The 20236-nt window shown below is 37.3% G+C and overlaps 1 protein-coding gene across 7 annotated transcripts in view; it reads left to right on the forward strand.

The window, feature by feature from the left end:
* Positions 1-20236, forward strand: part of PRKDC (protein kinase, DNA-activated, catalytic subunit) — a 220035-nt gene that overhangs the window by 107530 nt on the left and 92269 nt on the right. For 6 of the 7 annotated variants that reach the window (XR_013367489.1, XM_077876997.1, XM_077876998.1 and 3 more), the window contains 6 exons: positions 7295-7438; positions 10478-10629; positions 11253-11384; positions 17349-17460; positions 19734-19858; positions 19944-20093. Coding sequence is in view for 6 of the 7 variants with exons in the window: in XM_077876997.1 (XP_077733123.1) it covers positions 7295-7438; positions 10478-10629; positions 11253-11384; positions 17349-17460; positions 19734-19858; positions 19944-20093 (815 nt within the window). In the remaining variant the exon portion in view is untranslated. The remainder of the gene's footprint in view (positions 1-7294; positions 7439-10477; positions 10630-11252; positions 11385-17348; positions 17461-19733; positions 19859-19943; positions 20094-20236) is intronic. The other variant, XM_077877000.1, reaches the window with a different exon arrangement.

The raw sequence follows: 20236 nt of genomic DNA on the forward strand, positions 1-20236 counted from the left end.
TGAAAGCCTTCAGGGAGCAAAACAGCGCCACTTAGTGGAGTCCGGAGCTGCTAACACCAAGCTCTGCCTTTGCTCACTGGAGATGCATTTCCATGAGAGCAGGTGCGCCTGAGAATCAGTGCAACAGGCCCCTCACCAGAAGGCTTGCAAATAACTCACTCTCACCAAGTTTGCTGATGATAGAGGGCTACAAGACTTCAGCTCTAGGGGAAAACACTATATACCATTCTCTTTTTATTCCTTAGTCTTTTAGTATTTCTTTTTGTTATTTTTAATTTTTTTCATTTAATTTCTTATTCCTATAAAATTTTTATCTACGTATATACTTTACATGTATATCTTATTTTTCATTTCCTTTCACTGTATTTTATTTTATAATTGCATATATATATATTTTTTTCTTTCTTACTTTGGGATCTAATTTCTTTTAACAAGAAGATCAAAACACAATCAGGATCTAGTTTTGTTTTGTTGTTTTTTTCTGTTGTCATTGTTACTGTTTTTTTTCTTTCTTTATTCTTTTCTTTCTGAACAAAATAACAAGATGAATAAATTCACCCAAAAAGAAAGAACAGAAGATAGTATTTACTGCCATGGATTTCATCAATATGGATATAACTAAGATGTATGAACTAGAATTTAAAACAACGAATAAAAAAATAATATTAAAACAAAACAACGAATATAAAGATACTAAGTGGGCCTGAAAAAGCATTAGAAAACCCTAGAGAGAGAAAAAAGGAAAAAAACCTAGAGAATCTCTTACTGTAGAGATAAAAGAACTAAAGTTTAGTCAGGCCAAAATTTTAAAAAGCTATAACCAAGATGCAGTCCGAAATGGAGTCTAAAAAATGAGGATGAATGAAGCCGAAGAGTGAACCAGTGAGTGATACAGAAGATAAAATGATGGAAAATAAGAAAGCTGAAAAGAAGAGGGAAAGAAACATACCAGATCAAGAAGATAACTGAGGGAATTCAGTGATTCCATAAAGCAAAGTAATATCCATATTATAGGAGTCCCAGAAGATGAGAAGAAAGGGGGATAAGGTTTATTTGAAGGAAGTATAGCTAAGAACTTCCCTAATCTGGGGAAGGAAACAGGCATTCCAGTCCACAAAGCACAGAGAACCCCCCTCAAAATCAACAAAACCAGATCAACACCTCAACATATTATGGTGACCCTTGCAAATTATAAAGATAAAAGGAAAATCAAGGTGCCTGGGTGACTCAGTTCGTTAAGCATCTGCCTTTGGCTCAGGCCCGTGATCCCAGGGTCCTGGGATTGAGCCCTACGTCAGGCTCCCTGCTCAGTCAGCAGTCTGCTTCTCCCTTTCCCTCTGCCTTGGCTGGTGCTCTTGCTCACTCACTTGCTCTCCTCTCAAATAAATAAAATCTAAAAAAAACCAAAAAAAACAAAAAAAACAAAAAATCTTGAAAGTAGCATAGAATAAAAAGTCCTTAACATATAAGGGTAGACACATAAGGCTGGGAGCAGACCTGTCCACAGATCAGGGAAGCCAAAAAGAACTGGCATGGTATATTTAACACGCTAAGTGGGAAAAAATATGCAGAAAAGAAATCCAGCAAGGCTGTCATTCAGAATAGGAGAGGTAAACGGTTTCCAGGACAAACAAGAACTAAAGGAATTTGTGAACACTAAACGAGCTGTGAAAGAAATATTAACGGGGATCCTTTGAGGGAAGAGAGAACCCAAAAGTAACAAAGACCAGAAAGGTCTTTGGAACAGTGACCTACAGGTAACGCAATGGCACTAGATTCGTATCTTTCCAGAATTACTCTGAATGTAAATGGACTAAATGTTACAATCAAAATGCATAGGGTATCAGAATGGATTAAAAAAAAAAAGACCCATCAATATACTGTCCACCACAGACTCATTTTAGACCCAAAGACACCTCTAGATTGAAAGTGAGGGGGTAGGGAACCATTTATCTTGCCAGGGTACATCAGAAGAAAGCTAGAATAGCCATTCTTAAATCTGACATATAGATCAAAGACTACTAAGAGATGAAGGACACTGTCTTATAATTAAAAGGTCTGTATAGCAAGAAGATCTGACAATTATAAATATTTATGTTCCTAACTTGGGAGCAGCCAAATATATAAACCAATTAATAACAAAATTATAGAAACTCATTGATAATACTACAATAATAGTAGGGGAATTTAACACCCTACTCACAGCAATGGACAGATAATCTAAGCAGCTAATCAACAAGGAAACAAAGGCTTTGAATGACAGACACACTGGACCAGATGGCGTTTACAGATACATTCAGGTCATTTCATCCTAAAGCAGCAGAATATACATTCTTCTCCAGTGCACGTGGAACATTCTCTAGAATAGATCGCAAACTGGGTCACAAATCAGGTCTCAACCACTACAAAAAAAATTGAGATAATACCATGCATATTTTCAGACCACAGTACTATAAAACTTGAAGTCAACCACAAGAAAAATGTTGGAAGGACCACAAAAACATGCAGATTAAAGAGCATTCTACCTTTTTAAACAATAATTAATTAATTAATTAATTAATTAATATATTCATTTATTCATGAGAAACAGAGAGAGGCAGAGACACAGGCAGAGGGAGCCTGATGTGGGACTCGATCCCAGGATCCAGGATCACGTCCTGAGCTAAAGGTAGATGCTCAACCACTGAGCCACCCAGTCATCCCAAGAGCATCTTACTAAAGAATGAATGGGTCAACCAGGAAATAAAGAATTTAAAAAAATTCATGGAAACAAATGAAAATAAAATCATGACAGTTTAGAATTTTTGAGATACAGTAAACATGATCCTAAGATAGAAGTATGTAGCAATAGAGGCCTTCCTCAAGAAACAAGTCTCAAAAGCACAACTTAACCTTATACCTAAAAGAGCTGGAAGAAGAACAGCAAATAAAGCCGAAATCTAACAGGAAAAGAGAAATAATAAAAATTAGAGCAGAAATCAATGATACAGAAATCAAAACAAATGAAAAGCAATCAGAACAGTACAATGAACTGAGGAGCTGGTTCCTTGATATAATTAATAATTTTGATAAACTCCTAACCAGACTTATCAAAAAAAAAAAGGGAAGAAAAAGATCCAGATCAATAAAATCATGAACAAAAGAGGAGAGATCACAACCAACACTGAAGAAATGCAAACAATTAGAGAATATTATGAATAATTATATGCCAGCAAGGCAATCTGGAAGAAATAGAATCATTCCTAGAAACATAAAACTATGCCAACTGAAACAAGAAGGAATAGAAAACCTGAACAGACCCATAATCAGCAAAGAAATTGAATTAGTAATCCAGAATCTCCCAACAGCAGGAGTCCAGGGACAGATGGTCTCCCAGTGAAATTCTACCAAATATCTGAAACTGTTCCCAGAAACGGAAATGGAAGGAAAACTTCCATACTCATTCTATGAGGCCGGCATCAAACAAAGCAAAAACCCCCACTGAAAAGGAGAATTACAGACCAGTATCTCTGCTGAATGTTGATGCCAAAATTCTCACCAAGATACTAATAAGATCCTAAGGTACATTAACAGGATATTCACCATGACTAGGTAGTCTTTATTCCTGGGCTGCAGGGGTAGTTGACATTCCTCAGTTCAATGAAGGTGATACACCACATTAATAAAAGAAAGGACAAGAACCCTATGTCCTTTTGATAGATGTAGAAAAACCATTTGACAAAATGCAGCATCCATTTTCTGCATCCTCACCAGCATTTGTGTCCCATCTTGTTAATTTTAGCCATTCTGACAGGTGTGAAGTGGTATGTCATTGTGGTTATGATTTTGTATCCCTGATGATGAGTGATGTCGAGCTTCTTTTCATGTGTCTGTTACCCATCTGGATGTCTTTCTTTGGAAAACTGTATATTCATGTTTTCTGCACATTTTTTAACTGGACTATTTGTTTATTGGTTATGAGTTTTATAAGTTCTTTATATATTTTGGATACTAGCCCTTTATTAGATAAACCATTTGCAAATATCTTTTCCCATTCTGTAGGTTGCCTTTTAGTTTGTTGATTGTTTACTTTGCTGTGCAAAAGCTTCTTATCTTGACAAATTCCTAATAGTTCATTTTCTTTTATTTCCCTGCTTCAGGAGACATATCTACGGAGAAGTTGATATGTCATAGATGTTACTGCCTGTGTACTTCTGTAGGATTTTGATGGATTTCTGTCTCACATTTAGGTCTTGCATCGATTTCGAATTTATTTTTGTGTATGGTGTTAGGAATTGGTCTAGTTTCATTCTTCTGCATGTTACTGTCTAGTTTTCCCCACACCACTTGTTGAACATTCTCTTTCCCACTGAATATTCTTTCCTGCTTTGTCAAAGATTAGTTGGCTATAGGATTGAGGGTCATTTCTGGTTTCTCTGTTCTGTTTCATTGATCTATGTGTCTGTTTTTATGCCAGTACCATGCTGTTTTGATGGTCACAGCTTTACAATATAGATTGTTAAAGTCAGGAATTATGATGCCTCTAGCTTTGGTTTTCTTTTTTTCAGCATGCTTTTGGTTATTCAGTGTCTTTTGTGATTCCATATAAATTTTAGAATTGTTTGTTGTAGTTCTGTGAAAAATGCTTGTGGTATTTTGAAAGAGATTGCATTGAATGTATAGATTGCTTTGGGTAGTATAGACATTTTAATAATATTTGTTCTTCCAATATGTGATAATGGAGTGTCTTTCCATTTCTCTGTGTTCTCTTCAATTTCTGTCTTAAGTGTTCTATAGTTCTCAGAGTACAGATCTTTAACCTCTTTGGTTAGATTTATTCCTAGATATCTTATGGTTTTTGGTGTAATTGTAAATGGATTAATTTCTTGATTTCTCTTTCTTTTTATTTTTTTTTTAAAGATTTTATTTATTTATTCATAGAGATGCAGAGAGAGGGAGAGAGAGAGAGAGAGAGAGAAAGGCAGAGACACAGGCAGAGGGAGAAGCAGGCTCCATGCAGAGAGCCTGACATGGGACTCGATCCAGGGTCTCCAGATCACGCCCTGGGCTGCAGGCGGTGCTAAACCACTGCGCCACCGGGGCTGCCCTTGATTTCTCTTTCTGCTGCTTCATTATCAGTGTAGAGAAATGCAGATTTCTGTATGTTGATTTTGTATTCTGTGAATTTGCTGAATTTGTGTATTAGTTCTGGCAGTGTTTTGGTGGACTTTTTCAGGTTTTCTACATAGAATATGACATCATCTGCAATAGTGAAAGTTTGACTTCTTCCTTGCCAATTTGGATGCCTTTTATTTCTTTTTGTTGTCCGATTGCTGTGGCTAGGACTTCCAGTATGGTGTTAAATGACAGTGGTGGAAGTGGACATCTCTGTCGTGTTCCTGATCATAGATGAAAAGCTCTCATTTTTCCCCATTGAGGATAATATTAGCTGTGGGTTTTTTGTAGATGTCCTTTATGATATTGATATATGTTTTGTCTAGTCCTACTTTGTTGAGGGTTTTTATCATTAATGGATGTTGTGCTTTTCAAATGCTTTTTCTGCATTTGTTGAAAGCCTCATATGATTGTATTCTTTCTTTTATTATCATATCACGTTGATTGACTTGCTCATATTGAAACACCTTGCAGCCCAGAAGCAAATCCCACATGATCGTGGTGAATTATTCTTTTTTTTTAACCTACTGTTCAATTTGGTAGTATCTTTTTGAGAACTTTTATACCCATGTTCCTCAGGGATATATTGGCCTTTAGTGTTCTTTATTAATGGAGTCTTGGGTTTGGGTTAAAATTTCAACTCTTAAATTTATTGATTTTGCAGATCTTCCTTGACTTATGATGAGGTTACATCCCAATAAACCCATCATAAGTTGAAAATACATAGGGGATCCCTGGGTGGCTCAAGTTTAGTGCCTGCCTTTGGCCCAGGGCGCAGTCTTGGAGTCCCAGGATGGAGTCCCACTTTGGGCTCCCAACATGGAACCTGCTTCTTCCTCTGCCTGTGTCTCTGCCCCCCTCTCTCTCTCTGTGTCTATCATGAATGAATGAATGAATGAATAAATAAATAAATAACTTAAAAAATACATGTAGTACACTTAGTTTGCCAAACATCATAGCTGAACTTCACCTACCTTAAACATGCTCAGAGGAAAAAAAAAAAACATGCTCAGAGGACATATGTCAGCCCATAGTTGGGCAAAATCTAACAGAAAGCCTATTTTATAATAAGGTGCTGAATATCCCATGTAATTGATTGAATGCTGTACTGAAAGTGAAAACCAGAATAGATGTACGGGTGCAGAATGGTTTTAAGTATATCATTTGTTTACCCTTGTGATAGCATAGCTACTGGGGAGCTGTGAGTGCTGCTTGCCTCTGTGCAGCATCCCAGGAGTATCATCCTACACATCGTTTGCAAGCTCAGGAAAAGATACAAATCCAAAGTACAATTTCTACGGAAAGCATATTGCTTTTCTTAGCATCATGAAGTCCAAAAATCTTAAGATTTAACTTAGTCCTGGTAAGTCAGGGACTGTCTATAATTTAATAATCAAGAAGTTTATATTTGTTATTTATAAATCAACAGACATACATGGAGAGTGCAGACTTTTTTTTACTTATGGTGTGCATAAACAAGATTTGAGAGCATATGGATTTAAGTTGTGAGAGAAACTCTGAGGAAGCATATTTAATGAAAACGAAGTGGCAAAGGTTAAGAAGATAGGTAGCTTGAATTTTACTTTAGTTCCTTTGAATCAAAATGGCATTCTCTTGACATTTTTAAAATAAACTAGTGGACCTTAGCATATGGATACATTTTATTTAGATTTTATAGATCTTGGGCAGATGAAGTCTATAACACTGTGATTTCTGTAATACAAGAAAAATGAGAAAAAATTAGCCACATGCACCTACCTAATTTTTATGTTCTTATTTGTCATATACTCTATGCATTTGCATATAATAACGGAATTCTCTAGAGCTGCATATTATTCAGGTGGGACAAGATTGATATAGAGAATATTTCCTTTTGATTACTAAGATCATAGTTATATCATGTTTTCAATGAAGAAAAGATCAATAATCCATTTCCCTCAAATTGTGGTTTTAGGAACCCATGAGGCTAGAGTTCAACAGAGAATCTGATTAAGCAGAGTAATTGCTGGAATTTACGTCTGCTTTAGATTTAGGTCAAATGCTAATATTAAATTTTAGCTGATGCAGGATACGTTCTTGAATTAACATTTTGGTGATTCGAAACAATTTTTTGATATTTGACTTTTAAATTTTCTTGTAGGTCTTTCGCCCTTATGCGAAGTACTGGCTAAGCCCCTTACTGCAGCTGGTGGTTTCTGAAAATAATGGAGGAGAAGGAATTCACTATATGGTGGTTGAGATAGTGGTTACTGTTCTTTCATGGACAGGATTAGCTACTCCTGTGGTAAGAATGGATACATCTTTTATGCCGTACTATATTAGTCTCTTGCTGATATCATACCAGAATTTATGACAAATAATCCAAGCTCCTTTTAATGAAAAGAGTTAACATTTTTAGCATTGTCATATTGCTGTACTAAGTGGCCTCATAATGCTAGTCTCATAATGCTAGTCTATTTGTTTTCTTTTGTGTCTGCTTTTGATAATTCCTCTGACTTTGTGTTTATTTTTAAGCTATCAGGTGTTTGTTTTGTTTCTTGTTTTTACTTGCTAGGAGCTTGGAAATTAGGTAACTGATATATTAAAAATAAGCTTGAAATAAATGTCAGTATAGGCCCTGAATATGAGGTCCTGAAAAGTTCTGCTGTAACTAAAGTCCCTGGATTTTTTTTGGCATTTGTTTTGCCAGCTTACCTACTTAGTATTGTCTCTGGCTCATTAATGGTTGAGATTGCCAATAAGAAGGTGACTACCAGGTGAATGATACTATGTCATACTCAGGCAGTCTTGTGGCTTCCTCCAGTTTAGATTCATATGTGCTAGAGCTTTGCCCATCACTTAAAAACTTTAGCACAAAAGTTTTCATGTAATATCCTGTGAACACTCCTCAGTAAACATGATATACAGACATAAGATTTTTACATATGTGTACCTATATCTGGATATGCCGGTCTGATTTCAGAGTAAATCAAATTTAGATTTCTTAGCTTTAGTGTGATAAAATAATTTGTACGATGCTAATAAAATGAAAGAATTGAGAGAGTATATAGTTTAACTCAGGAACCATTGGGAAAGATTGAGTTAAATGTCAGGTGCTTGGCTGAGCTTGAGAAAGCTGAACTGTTAGGTGTCAGAATAGCTGCATAAAATAATAGTGAGTCAAAGTGAAAATCAAGTGAAACCTTTAATCATTTATTGTGGTAGTAGAAACAAGAGGCTAAGGCCAGAGGAAGCATTGACTCCCCATTTGTTTCCCCCATGGAACATAGCAACATGGTCTGGTCTGGTAAAGGGTCAGGTGGATTAACTAGAAATTCAAACATATGACAGAGCATAACCACTTGGGATGGGGGTCATGGATGGCTAAGGGTCTGACTGCAACTTCCTTGGATATTACAGAGCCCTGGCTGTGTCCCAGGCTGGTGCATGAGGGCAGTGCACCCATGAGGCCTGCCAGGTAAAGCCTTTGTCACTACCTGTGCTTGGAACTGAAAAATCAGGCATAGGCTTTTCATCAAAAGCCAGAAGCCTCAGGAGACTGACAGATTTCTTTTATAAATGGACTTTTGGATTAAAAAATGCTTTTCCTAGCATTCTGTGCACGTGAATTAGAAGAAGAAACATTGTTAAAATGTCTATACTACCCAACGCAATCTCCACATTTAATACAATCCCTATCCAAATACCACCAGCATTTTTCACAGAGCTAGAACTAAACAATCCTAAAATTTCTATGGAACCGCAAAAGACCCTGAATAGCCAAAGTAGTTATGAAAAAGAAAAATGAACTGGAGGCATCACAGTTCTGATTTCAAGCTGTATTACAAAGCTGTGATCATCAAGACAGTGTGGTTCTGGCACAAAAGAACCCAGACACATAAATCAGTGGAACAGAATAGAGAACCCAGAAATGGATGTTCATTCCTATAGTCAACTAATCTAATAAACAGAATATCAACTAATAAACAGAAAAGAATATCAAATGGAAAAAAGTCTCTTCAACAAATGGTGTTGGGAAAACTAACAGCCACGTGTAGAACAATGAAACTAGACCACTTTTAACACCATGGACAAAAATAAATTCAAAATGGATGAAAGACTTTAATGTGAGATAGGAAACCATCAAAATCCTAGAGGAGAACAAAGCCACCTCTTTGACCTCAGCCATAGCAACTTCTTATTAGATATATCACCACAGGCAAGGGAAGGAAAGCAATGAACTATTGGGACTTCATCAAGATAAAAAGCTCTGCACAGTGAAGGAAACAATCAACAAAACTAAAAGGCAGTCTTCAGAATGGGAGAAGATATTTGAAATGACATACCTGATGAAAGGCTAATGTCTAAAATCTACAAAGAACTTCTAAAACTCAACACCCAAAAACAAATAACCCAGTTAAGAAATGGGCGGAAGACATGAATAGATGCTTTTCCAAAGAAGACATCCAGATGGCTAAAACATACATAAAAAGATGCTCAACATCACTAATCATCAGGAAGATACAAATCAAAACCACAATGAGATAACATTGCACACCAGTCAGAATGGCTAAAATGAGCAAGGCAGGAAACAACAGATGTTGATGAGAATGTGGAAAAAAACAAATGCTCTTAACAAGGTGTTGGTGGGAATCCAAACTGTGCAGCCACCCTGGAGAACAGCAGAGAAGTTCCAGAAAAATGTTCAAAGTAGAACTACCCTACAATCCAGCAATTACACTACTGGGTATTTACTCAAAGGATACAAAAATACAGATTTGAAGGGATACATCCACCTCAATGTTTATAGCAGCATTATCAACAATAGCCAAACTATGGAGACAGTCCAAATATCCATCAACTGAAGAATGGCTAAAGATGTATCTATACAATAGACTATTACTCAGCTATCAGAAAGAATGAAAACTTGCCATTTGCAATGATGGGAATAGAGCTAGAGTGTATTATGCTAAGTGAAATAAGTCAGAAATAGACAAATACCATATAATCTCATGCGTGTGTAGAATTTAAGAAACGAAACAGATGAACATATGTGAATGGGGAGAAAAAAAAAGTAGAGGGAAACATGAGCCATGAGAGACTTTATAGAGAAGAAACTGAAGGTTGCTGGAGGGTGGTTGGTTAGGGATGGGCTAGATGGTGATGATTAAGGAGGGCACTTTCATGATCAACATTGGGTGTTGTATAAGTGATGAATCACTGAATTCTACTCCACACACCAATATTGCATTGTGTGTTCACTACCTAAATTTAAATTGAAAAAAAAAAATGCTTTTCCAGAATGGAATGCTACATATTAATATAAATTTCTGTACTTTTTTAGGGTGTCCCTAAAGACGAAGTGTTGGCAAATCGATTGCTTCATTTCCTAATGGAACATGTTTTTCATCAAAAAAGAGCTGTGTTTAGGCATAACCTTGAAATTATAAAAACCCTTGTTGAATGCTGGAAGGATTGTTTATCTGTTCCTTATAGGTATAAATTCACTGGATTTTGCAATATCATTTAGACGTTTTAAAAATGTAGCATGATGTAAATGGTGATTTCAGTGAAATTTAATTACTCGAAATAATAAAAGAAGGAATATAATTTGAAATCACATCATTTATAAGGGTATAATATTGCTGCTAATAAAACTATAACCTCCAAAATTTGACAGTAGAAGCACCTCTGGGCAAGTCATTGCCTCTAGGTGGCTCCTGTTCCATCTTTCAACTCACCTGTGCTTTTCTCACACACTGGGCATGTGGGGTGCTCTCTGCTCTTCACTGTTCCAGTTCAGGGGTAGACTGTACGATTTTTCTTCCCTTTTAGCACAGCCTGAGGTGAGCTAAAACTTTCTGAAGGTTTCAGTATCAACTAAAGGTGAATGGGGGAAATAATTATATCATGAGAAATGTAGATGTGTTGTCTGTGTTGCACAGCTAGAGTAATGTGAATGCGTACAAAGAGGGTATTTGCAAGAAGGGTGTTAAACATGGGGAAAGATAAAGTATTTCTTATCCTGAATATTAGTCATAGAAAATTGTATATCTTGCTGCCTATTTTATTATATGATAACCTATAACCTATAGTTATTCTTTATTCTTATGTTTCAGGTTGATATTTGAAAAGTTTTCCAGTAAAGATCCTAATTCTAAAGACAATTCAGTAGGAATTCAATTATTAGGCATTGTAATGGCCAATAACTTGCCTCCCTATGACCCAAAATGTGGCATAGAGAGAATAAAGTGAGTATTTTTTTTGGTATATTTTTTATTGGAGTTTGATTTGCCAACATATAGCATAACACCCAGTGCTCATCCCATCCAGTGCCCCCCTCAGTGCCCATCACCCAGTCACCCTATACCCCCACCCACCTCCCTTGCTACTACCCCTTGTTCGTTTCCCAGAGTTAGGTGTCTCTCGTGTTCTGTCACCCTCACTGATATTTCATCATTTTCTCTCCTTTCCCCTTTATTCCCTGTCACTATTTTTTATATTCCCCAAATAAATGAGACCATGTAATGTTTGTCCTTCTCCGATTGACTCCCTTCACTCAGCATAATACCCTCCAGTTCCATCCACATCGAAGCAAATGGTGGGTATTTGTCATTTCTAATGGCTGAGTAATATTCCATTGTATATATACATAGACCACATCTTCTTTATCCATTCATCTTTCGATGGACACCAAGGCTCCTTCCACAGTTTGGCTATTGAGGCCGTTGCTGCTATAAACCTTGGGGTGCAAGTGTCCTGCCATTTCACTGCATCTGTATCTTTGGGTAAATCTCCAGCACTACAGTTGCTGGGTCATAGGGTAGTTCTACTTTTAACTCTTTGAGGAACCTCCACACAGTTTTCTGGAGTGGCTGCACCAGTTCACATTCCCACCAACAGTGCAGGAGGGTTCCCTTTTCTCCGCATCCTCTCCAACATTTGTGGTTTCCTGCCTTGTTAATTTTCCCCATTCTCACTGGTGTGAGGTGGTATCTCATTGTGGTTTTGATTTGTATTTCCCTGATGGCAAATGATGCAGAACATTTTCTCATGAGCTTGTTGGCCATGTCTGTGTCTTCCTCTGTGAAATTTCTGTTCATGTCTTTTGCCCATTTCAGGATTGGATTGTTTGTTTCTTTGCTGTTGAGTTTAATAAGTTCTTTATAGATCTTGGATATTAGCCGTTTATCTGATATGTCATTTGCAAATATCTTCTCCCATTCTGTAGGTTGTCTTTTAGTGTTGTTGAATGTTCCTTTTGCTGTGCAGAGGCTTTTTATCTTAAGTCCCAATAATTCATTTTTGCTTTGGTTTTCCTTGCCTTCATAGATGTATCTTGCAAGAAGTTGCTGTGGCCAAGTTCAAAAAGGGTGTAGCCTGTGTTCAAAAGAAATAAAAGGCATTCAGATTGGCAAAGAAGAGGTCAAACTCTCCCTCTTTGCAGATGACATGAAACTGTACATAGAAAACCCAAAAGACTCCACCGCAAGATTGCTAGAACTCATACAGCAATTCGGCAGTGTGGCAGAATACAAAATCAATGCCCAGAAATCAGTGGCATTTCTATACACTAACAATGAGACTGAAGAAAGAGAAATTAAGGAGTCAATCCCATTTACAATTGCACCCAAAAGCATAAGATACCTAGGAATAAACCTAACCAAAGAGGTAAAGGATCTGTACCCTAAAGATACAGAACACTTCTGAAAGAAAATGAGGAAGACACAAAGAGATGGAAAAATATTCCATGCTCATGGATTGGCAGAATTAATATTGTGAAAATGTCTTTGCTACCCAGGGCAATTTACACATTTAATGCAATCCCTATCAGAATACCATGGACTTTCTTCAAAGAGTTGGAACAAATCATCTTAAGATTTGTGTGGAATCAGAAAAGACCCCGAATAGCCAGGGGAATATTGAAAAAGAAAACCAGAGCCAGGGGTATCACAATACTGGATTTCAAGTTGCACTACAAAGCTGTGATCATCAGGACAGAGTGGTACAGGCACAAAAACAGATACATAGATCACTGGAACAGAATACAGAATGCAGAAATGGGACCTCAACTCTATGGTCAACTAATATTCCACAAAGCAGGAAAGACTATCCACTGGAAAAAGGACAGTCTCTTCAGTAAATGGTGCTGGGAAAATTGGACAGCCACGTGCAGAAGAATGAAAGTAGACCATGCTCTTACACCATACACAAAGATAAACTCAAAATGGATGAAAGGTCTAAATATGAGACAAGAATCCATCAAAATCCTAGAGGAGAACACAGGCAACACCTTTTTTGAACTTGGTCATAATATGTTTTAAATTCATTTGTATTTCCTTGGTATTGGTTGTGATCTCTCCATTTTTATTTGTGGTTTTATTAATTAGAGTCTTTTCTCTTTTGTTTTAATAAAGCTGGCTAATGGTTAATTTATCTTACTAATTTTTTCAAAGAACCAGCTCCTGGTTTTGTTGATCTGTTCCACAGTTCTTCTGGTCTCTATTTCACTGAGTTCTGCTCAAATCTTTATTAACTCTCTTCTTCTGCTTCGTGTAGGTTTTATTTGCTGTTGTTTCTCCAGTTCCTTTAGGTGCATGGTTAGCTTGTGTTTTTGAGTTTTTTTCCAATTTTTTGAGGGATGCTCGTATTGTGATGTATTTCCCTCTCAGGCCTGCTTTTGCTGTATCCCAAAGATTTTGAACGGTTGTATCTGCATTCTCATTAGTTTCCAGGAATCTTTTTAATTCTTCTCTAATTTCCTGGTTGAACCTTTCATCTTTTAGTAGGGTGCTCTTTAACCTCCACGTGTTTGAATTTCTTCCAAATTTCTTCTTGTGACTGAGTTCAAGTTTCAAAGCATTATGGTCTGAAAATATGCAGGGGACAATCCCAGTCTTTTGGTATCGGTTAAGACCTGATTTGTGACCCAGTATGTGGTGTATTCTGGAGAAAGTTCCATGTGCACTTGAGAAGAATGTGTATTTAGTGTCATTTGGATGTAAAGTTCTGTAAATATCTGTGAAATCCATCTGGTCCAGTGTATCATTTAAAGCTCTTGTTTCTTTGGAGATGTTGTGCTTAAAAGATCTGTCATTTGCAGAAAGTGCTGTGTTGAAGTCTGCCAGTATTAGTGTATTATTATCTAGGTAGGTATGTCTTCATTTTGGTTATTTTTTTTTATTTTTTTTTTATTTTTTATTTATGATATTCAGACACACACACAGAGAGGCAGAGACACAAGCAGAGGGAGAAGCAGGCTCCATGCACCGGGAGCCCGACGTGGGATTCAATCCCAGGTCTCCAGGATCGTGCCCTGGGCCAAAAGCAGGCGCTAAACCGCTGCGCCACCCAGGGATCCCCTCATTTTGGTTATTAATTGATTGATATACTTGGCAGTTCCCCTATTAGGGGCATAAATATTCATGATTGTTAGGTCCTCTTGTTGGATAGTTCCTTTAAGTATGATATAGTGTCCCTCTTCATCTCTTACTACAGTCTTTGGGATAAACGTTAATTTATCTGATATGAGGATGGCTACCCCTGCTTTCTTTTGAGGTCCACTTGAATGGTAAATGGTTCTCCATCCTTTCATTTTCAGGCTGGAGGAGTCCTTAGGTCTAAAATGAGTTTCTTGTAGACAGCAAATAGATGAGTCTTGCTTTTTTATCCAGTCTGAAACCTGTGCATTTGATGATATCCTGTAGCCCATTCACGTTCAGAGTTACTATTGAAAGATATGAATTTAGTGTCATCATAATACCTATTTAGTCCCTGTTTTTGTGGATTATTTCTTTGGGCATCCTCTTTCTTTTACAGAGTCCCCCTTAATATTTCTTGCAGAGCTAGTTTGGTGGTCACATATTCTTTAGTTCCTGCCTGTCTTGGAAGCTCTTTATCTCTCCTTTTATTCTGAATGAGAGCTTGCTGGATAAAGTATTCTGGGCTGTATGTTCTTCTCATTTAGGACCCTGAATATATCCTGTCAGCCCTTTCTGACCTGCCAGGTCTCTGAGGAGAGGTCTGCTATTAATTTCATATTTCTTCCCATATATGTTAGGGATCTCTTGTGTCTTGCTGCTTTAGGATTTTCTCTTTATCTTTGGAATTTGCAAGTTTCACTATTTAATGTCAAGGTGTTGAACGGTTTTTATTGATTTTAGGGGGGGAATCTCTCTATCTCCTGGATCTGAATACCTGTTTCCCTCCCCAAATTAGGGAAGTTCTCAGCAATGATTTGTTCAAATATGCTTTCTGGTCCTCCGTCCTTCTCGGTGCCCTCCCAAGTAAATGTAGATATTTCCCTCTGAGTCTGTCATTTATTTCCCTTAACCTTTCCTCATGGTCTTTTAATTTTTTTTCTCTTTTTTTCTCAGCTTCCTTCCTTGCCATCAACTTGTCTTCTATGTCACTCACTCTTTCTTCTACCTCATTAGCCCTTGTCATTAGGACCTCCAGTTTGGATTGCATCTCATGTAATTGATTTTTTAATTTCGGCCTAATTAGATCTAAATTCTGCAGTCATAAAGTCTCTTGATTCCTTTATGCTTTTTTCCAGAGCCACCAGTAGCTTTATAATTGTGCTTCTGAATTGGCTTTCTGACATGGCATTGTAATCCACATTCTGTAACTCTGTGGCAGAGAGTACTGTTTCTGATTCTTTCTTTTGTGGTGAGTTCTTCTTTCTAGTCATTTTGCTCAGTGCAGAGTGGCTAAAGACGAGTTGTACTTGTTAAAAGCACAAACTCCTCTCTGTAGCATTCCAGCTGTTCTCTCTTTAAATCTCAGGTCGAATTCGAAGGTTTTCAGGATGTTTTGAAAGTTATCTAGGTAAGTTGGTGGGGACAGGTGACTTGGGCACCCTACTCCTCCACCATCTTGCCCCGCTGTCGCATAAAATGAGTACTGAGGAGTTCGGCTTTGCTTCTTTTCTAGATTAAGATATAGATGAATTGGACTGACACAGTGAAATATGGTCTAATTTTGATGAATTTAAGGAACTTAGACCCATGTAAAAATATTTTTACTAAAATTTAGGTAGTTGGGCTTACAGGTCATTTGATAGAAGAAATATGTTAATGGAGTGAATGCAGAAAGTTAAGGTTTTAAAATAAGTATAATTTGTTTCAAGTGTGTTTTAGCAAATAGGAGGTGTTAGGTATTTTCTTTAGTATTTTCTAATGTCACATTTTCAGCATTTGCCCTAAAGCAACATAAGCTCTGTGGGATCATTTGTTACTGGATCATGACTTGAAAGCCCTCTCACTGTACTTTTTGCTATAGCTATAGCCTCTGATCCCTCCATTAGGACCCTGTGTGCGTGGGGATAGATGCGGCCCAATGCCTGCAGGGAGGGATGCTAGTGAGATACATGATGTGATGAGCACTGAGTGTTATATACTTCAGATGAATTATTGAAAATTGCATATGAAACTAATGATGTACTATATGATGACAGATTGAATTTAAATTAAAAAGAAAGATAATCTGTACCATCATAGAATGGAACTTCATTGTCCTACTGTTTTAGGATTTTTGAAAAGTCAGTGTTTGCATCACTGTTACTGTAGATTTCAGCATCCACCTTCTGAGCTTTTCCCATTATTTTTAAAGTGTCTCACTTTGGTTGGCCTTCCTGCATTAGCCTCCTGGCACTAGTTACACCAGTCACCTGATACTGTATACAGACATGTGAATCCATAAAGACTCAATGGGAAATAGTTTACTTTTAGATGAATTACATTTTTTGAGCTTTGATTCACTCAATGACAACTGAACAGAGCTTCTCTGGAGGTGGAGCCTAATATGCTGTGGCTGGTGGCATCCGGGGGCCCTGCACTGGTGTTCACTCTCCTCATTTCTGTGTCCTGCTCTTGTCATAGCAGATGGCTTTCAAGGGTTGTTGGTAAATCATGATATTGGATAGTAGCTTTCTTTGCACTACGGTTTCTGTATACTATCCAGCACTATGTTTTACTTTGACTAAAACTAGGTCCTGTGTGATTGAACTGGGAACTTTAATGTACATTCCTGGTCATGATGTAACAGCCTTAAGTATGTCTTCACATGTATTTTCACATAAATAACTTGGATTATGTTTTATGTTTTGTATTTTCTCAATTTGTGCTATTGTGGCACAAAGAGTAAAGTTGTTATATTTTTAAGTCAACAGTATGTATTATTTGATACATATTTATTTTCTATATTTGTTACAGATACTTTGAAGCTTTGGTCAGTAACATGTCCTTTGTAAAATATAAAGAGGTATATGCAGCAGCAGCAGAAGTTCTAGGACTTACTCTTCGATATATTACCGAGAGAGAAAATGTGAGTGTGTTATACAATTTTAATAAATACTTCTTTTTCAGATTTGATTTATCATAACACTTGTTACTTATATCCTCTATAATGTAATAAAGCAAAGTGGCCATTCTGCATTTATTAATACTTTAGTCTTTCCGGTTGTATACACTGCTCAATTTTTTTTAAAGAGGACATATGATTTTTTTGAACACTTGTAAACTTAGTGAACATTTAAAGATTGGTAAATTTTTATTGTGAAAGTCAGAATATGAATATATAACTGGTTTTCATTCCTCTGAAAGTAATGCCAGGATTTCCTTTTGGAGAAAATTATTTTGTTGGCTACCTGCCATGGTTAGTTAGAGCTAAGGTAACTAGGAAAATGCCCTACTTCCAATCTGGGACAGAATATAGCTGTGAGACAGGACAGGGTACCTCAGAGACCATTTCTTAGTCTTGCGTGCCCTACCCACTTTACAGAATAACCTCACTGTATCTTCAAGTGCAATGTACATTCAGAGTACTGTAGTACTCAATAGCATGTGTAATTATTACAAATATGTAAATTTCTTGGACCAGTGTATGGAAATTACATGTTCTAAGTTACTTGAAAATAGCATAGTGGAATGGTGCTTACATTGCTGTCCTTCCATGATTAGTAAGTGAGGTGCTATGTATTTTGGAGCCCTCAAAACCACTGTCACTCATTGTGATAAGCCACTCTTGGCAAGTCTTTTTGCAATCTGTCCAAGATGACATAGTTGATCATTCCTCCTGATTTCCCTTTGTCATTGTTTCTAGGACACTCTTTTGGCTCTCTTCCTACTTCCCGGGCAGTTTCTTCTTTCTTCTATGGCTCCATGTTTCTTGGCCACCTCCCTAGCTCTGGTCCTCCTGTTCCCTGTCACTGGTCCTCCTGCTCCCCTGTCAACTATCCAGCCTGTGGCTTTGAAAACTGCCTGTATGTTCATGATTCCCAACTTTATACCTCCAGTCCACATCCTCTTCTGAAAGTAAACATGCAGAGTAGAGATTGGGCTGTTTTCACTATGTGACTAGGCGAGGAGTTTAGGGAAGTCAGAAGATCCTGAAGGCACCCAGCATACCCCAGCACAATGTAGTGGACCCCTGCCCATTTTGCTAGTTGGGCATTTATTTATGTTTAAAAAAAAGTTAAGGGAAAGAGACCTGTTTGAGGAGATTAGTCTTCATTTATAATTTATTTTAGGGATTACCAGCTATTTTTGTAAAATAAGATTTTAATATTTAGAATAACCTTGTTGTTATTACAGGATTCTGATGTCCCTAGATGTTAGGTTTCAGATTACATAATATGCTAAATTTTCAGTACAGATGGATCAAATTATAGCAGATCCCAGGTTTAATCTCTCTTCACTTAAATTTCATGTTAGTAAGAATGATAAATACTTTTGTTTTACATAGTTCTTTTCTGAATATAAAATGGTATTGATTTAGTATAGAAATGAGAAAAAGTGAAATATAAGGAAGTGAGAGTCACTCATATTCTAACCACTAAATTGCTTTTAGTGCCTGAGATGTAGTCTCCAGTCATCAGCATGTATGTGCATGCATTTGTCTTCTGTTGTTCACCCATATTGTATTGTTTTATAATTTTGGTTATATATGTCAGGTACTTACTGGCTGGCTCTGGGCTCTGAGAATGCAGCCAGGAACAGGGCAGGCCAAGCCCCTGCCTCAGGAAGCTGGCTAGCATTTGGTGAGGGAATACAGACAATACACGAGCAAATCTATCATGGTAGATAGTAACACGTGTTGAAGAGAAAACTATAGGGAGATATACAGTGATGGGGTTGGTTGTTTAGATAAAGTTGCTTAAAAATTCTGGTCTGTATGAATATTTGACCAGAGATATTAACCCTGGCATCATAAAATATGTTTACCTAGCATTTAGTTACTGATTTTAGTTCAGCTTCTCAAATAACTTGTTAGCAGTATTTCAGGTATCAGAGGAAGCACTAATCTTTACTAACCTGCCGTCGGACAGCAGCTGGATGCCACCAGTGGTAGCAGCACAGAGCAGGCATGGTGATGGCTTGGTTCACCCAACTCACAGCCCCAGAGCTTCTTGTGCCCAGGGGTTAATGCCAAACCTGTGCATACGCCTGACACTGTACCCTGTGAACACCTTTACTTTGTATGTGATAGCATGGAACACCTTCCTTGAGTTCACTTAACTATTCAAGACAAACCTGTTTTCATTAAACAGTGTAAGTTTGCACCTTTGTGAAATTGAAAAAAAAAACTTAATTTTTCAGATATTGGAGAATGTGGTGTATGAACTGGTCATAAAGCAGTTGAAACAACATCAGAATACGATGGAGGACAAATTTATTGTGTGCTTGAACAAAGTTGTGAAGAACTTTCCTCCTCTTGCCGATAGGTAAGATGTCAGTTATGGTGGACATCGTGTTGCAAGGGACTGTCTGTAGCTGTCCTCTCACTCATTGGCCATGTCCACTGGTTAGATTTATGAACGCCGTATTCTTCCTGCTGCCAAAATTTCACGGAGTGATGAAGACCCTCTGTCTGGAGGTGGTGTTGTGTCGTGCAGAGGAAATAACAAATATCTACTTAGAGTTAAAGAGCAAAGATTTCATTCAAGTCATGAGACACAGGTGAGTGTGAAGCTAGCTCTGTATTCTCAGAGGCAGCTGGCTCATAAAATTTTGATTTGTTCAGCTGTCTCCTTCAACTCAAAGAATTTGTAGGTTTTCATAAAATATATTTGTTAAATTTTAATCAGAATTAAAGGTGGTAG

This window comes from Canis aureus, chromosome 28 (assembly GCF_053574225.1).
Source record: "Canis aureus isolate CA01 chromosome 28, VMU_Caureus_v.1.0, whole genome shotgun sequence".
NCBI lineage: Eukaryota > Metazoa > Chordata > Mammalia > Carnivora > Canidae > Canis > Canis aureus.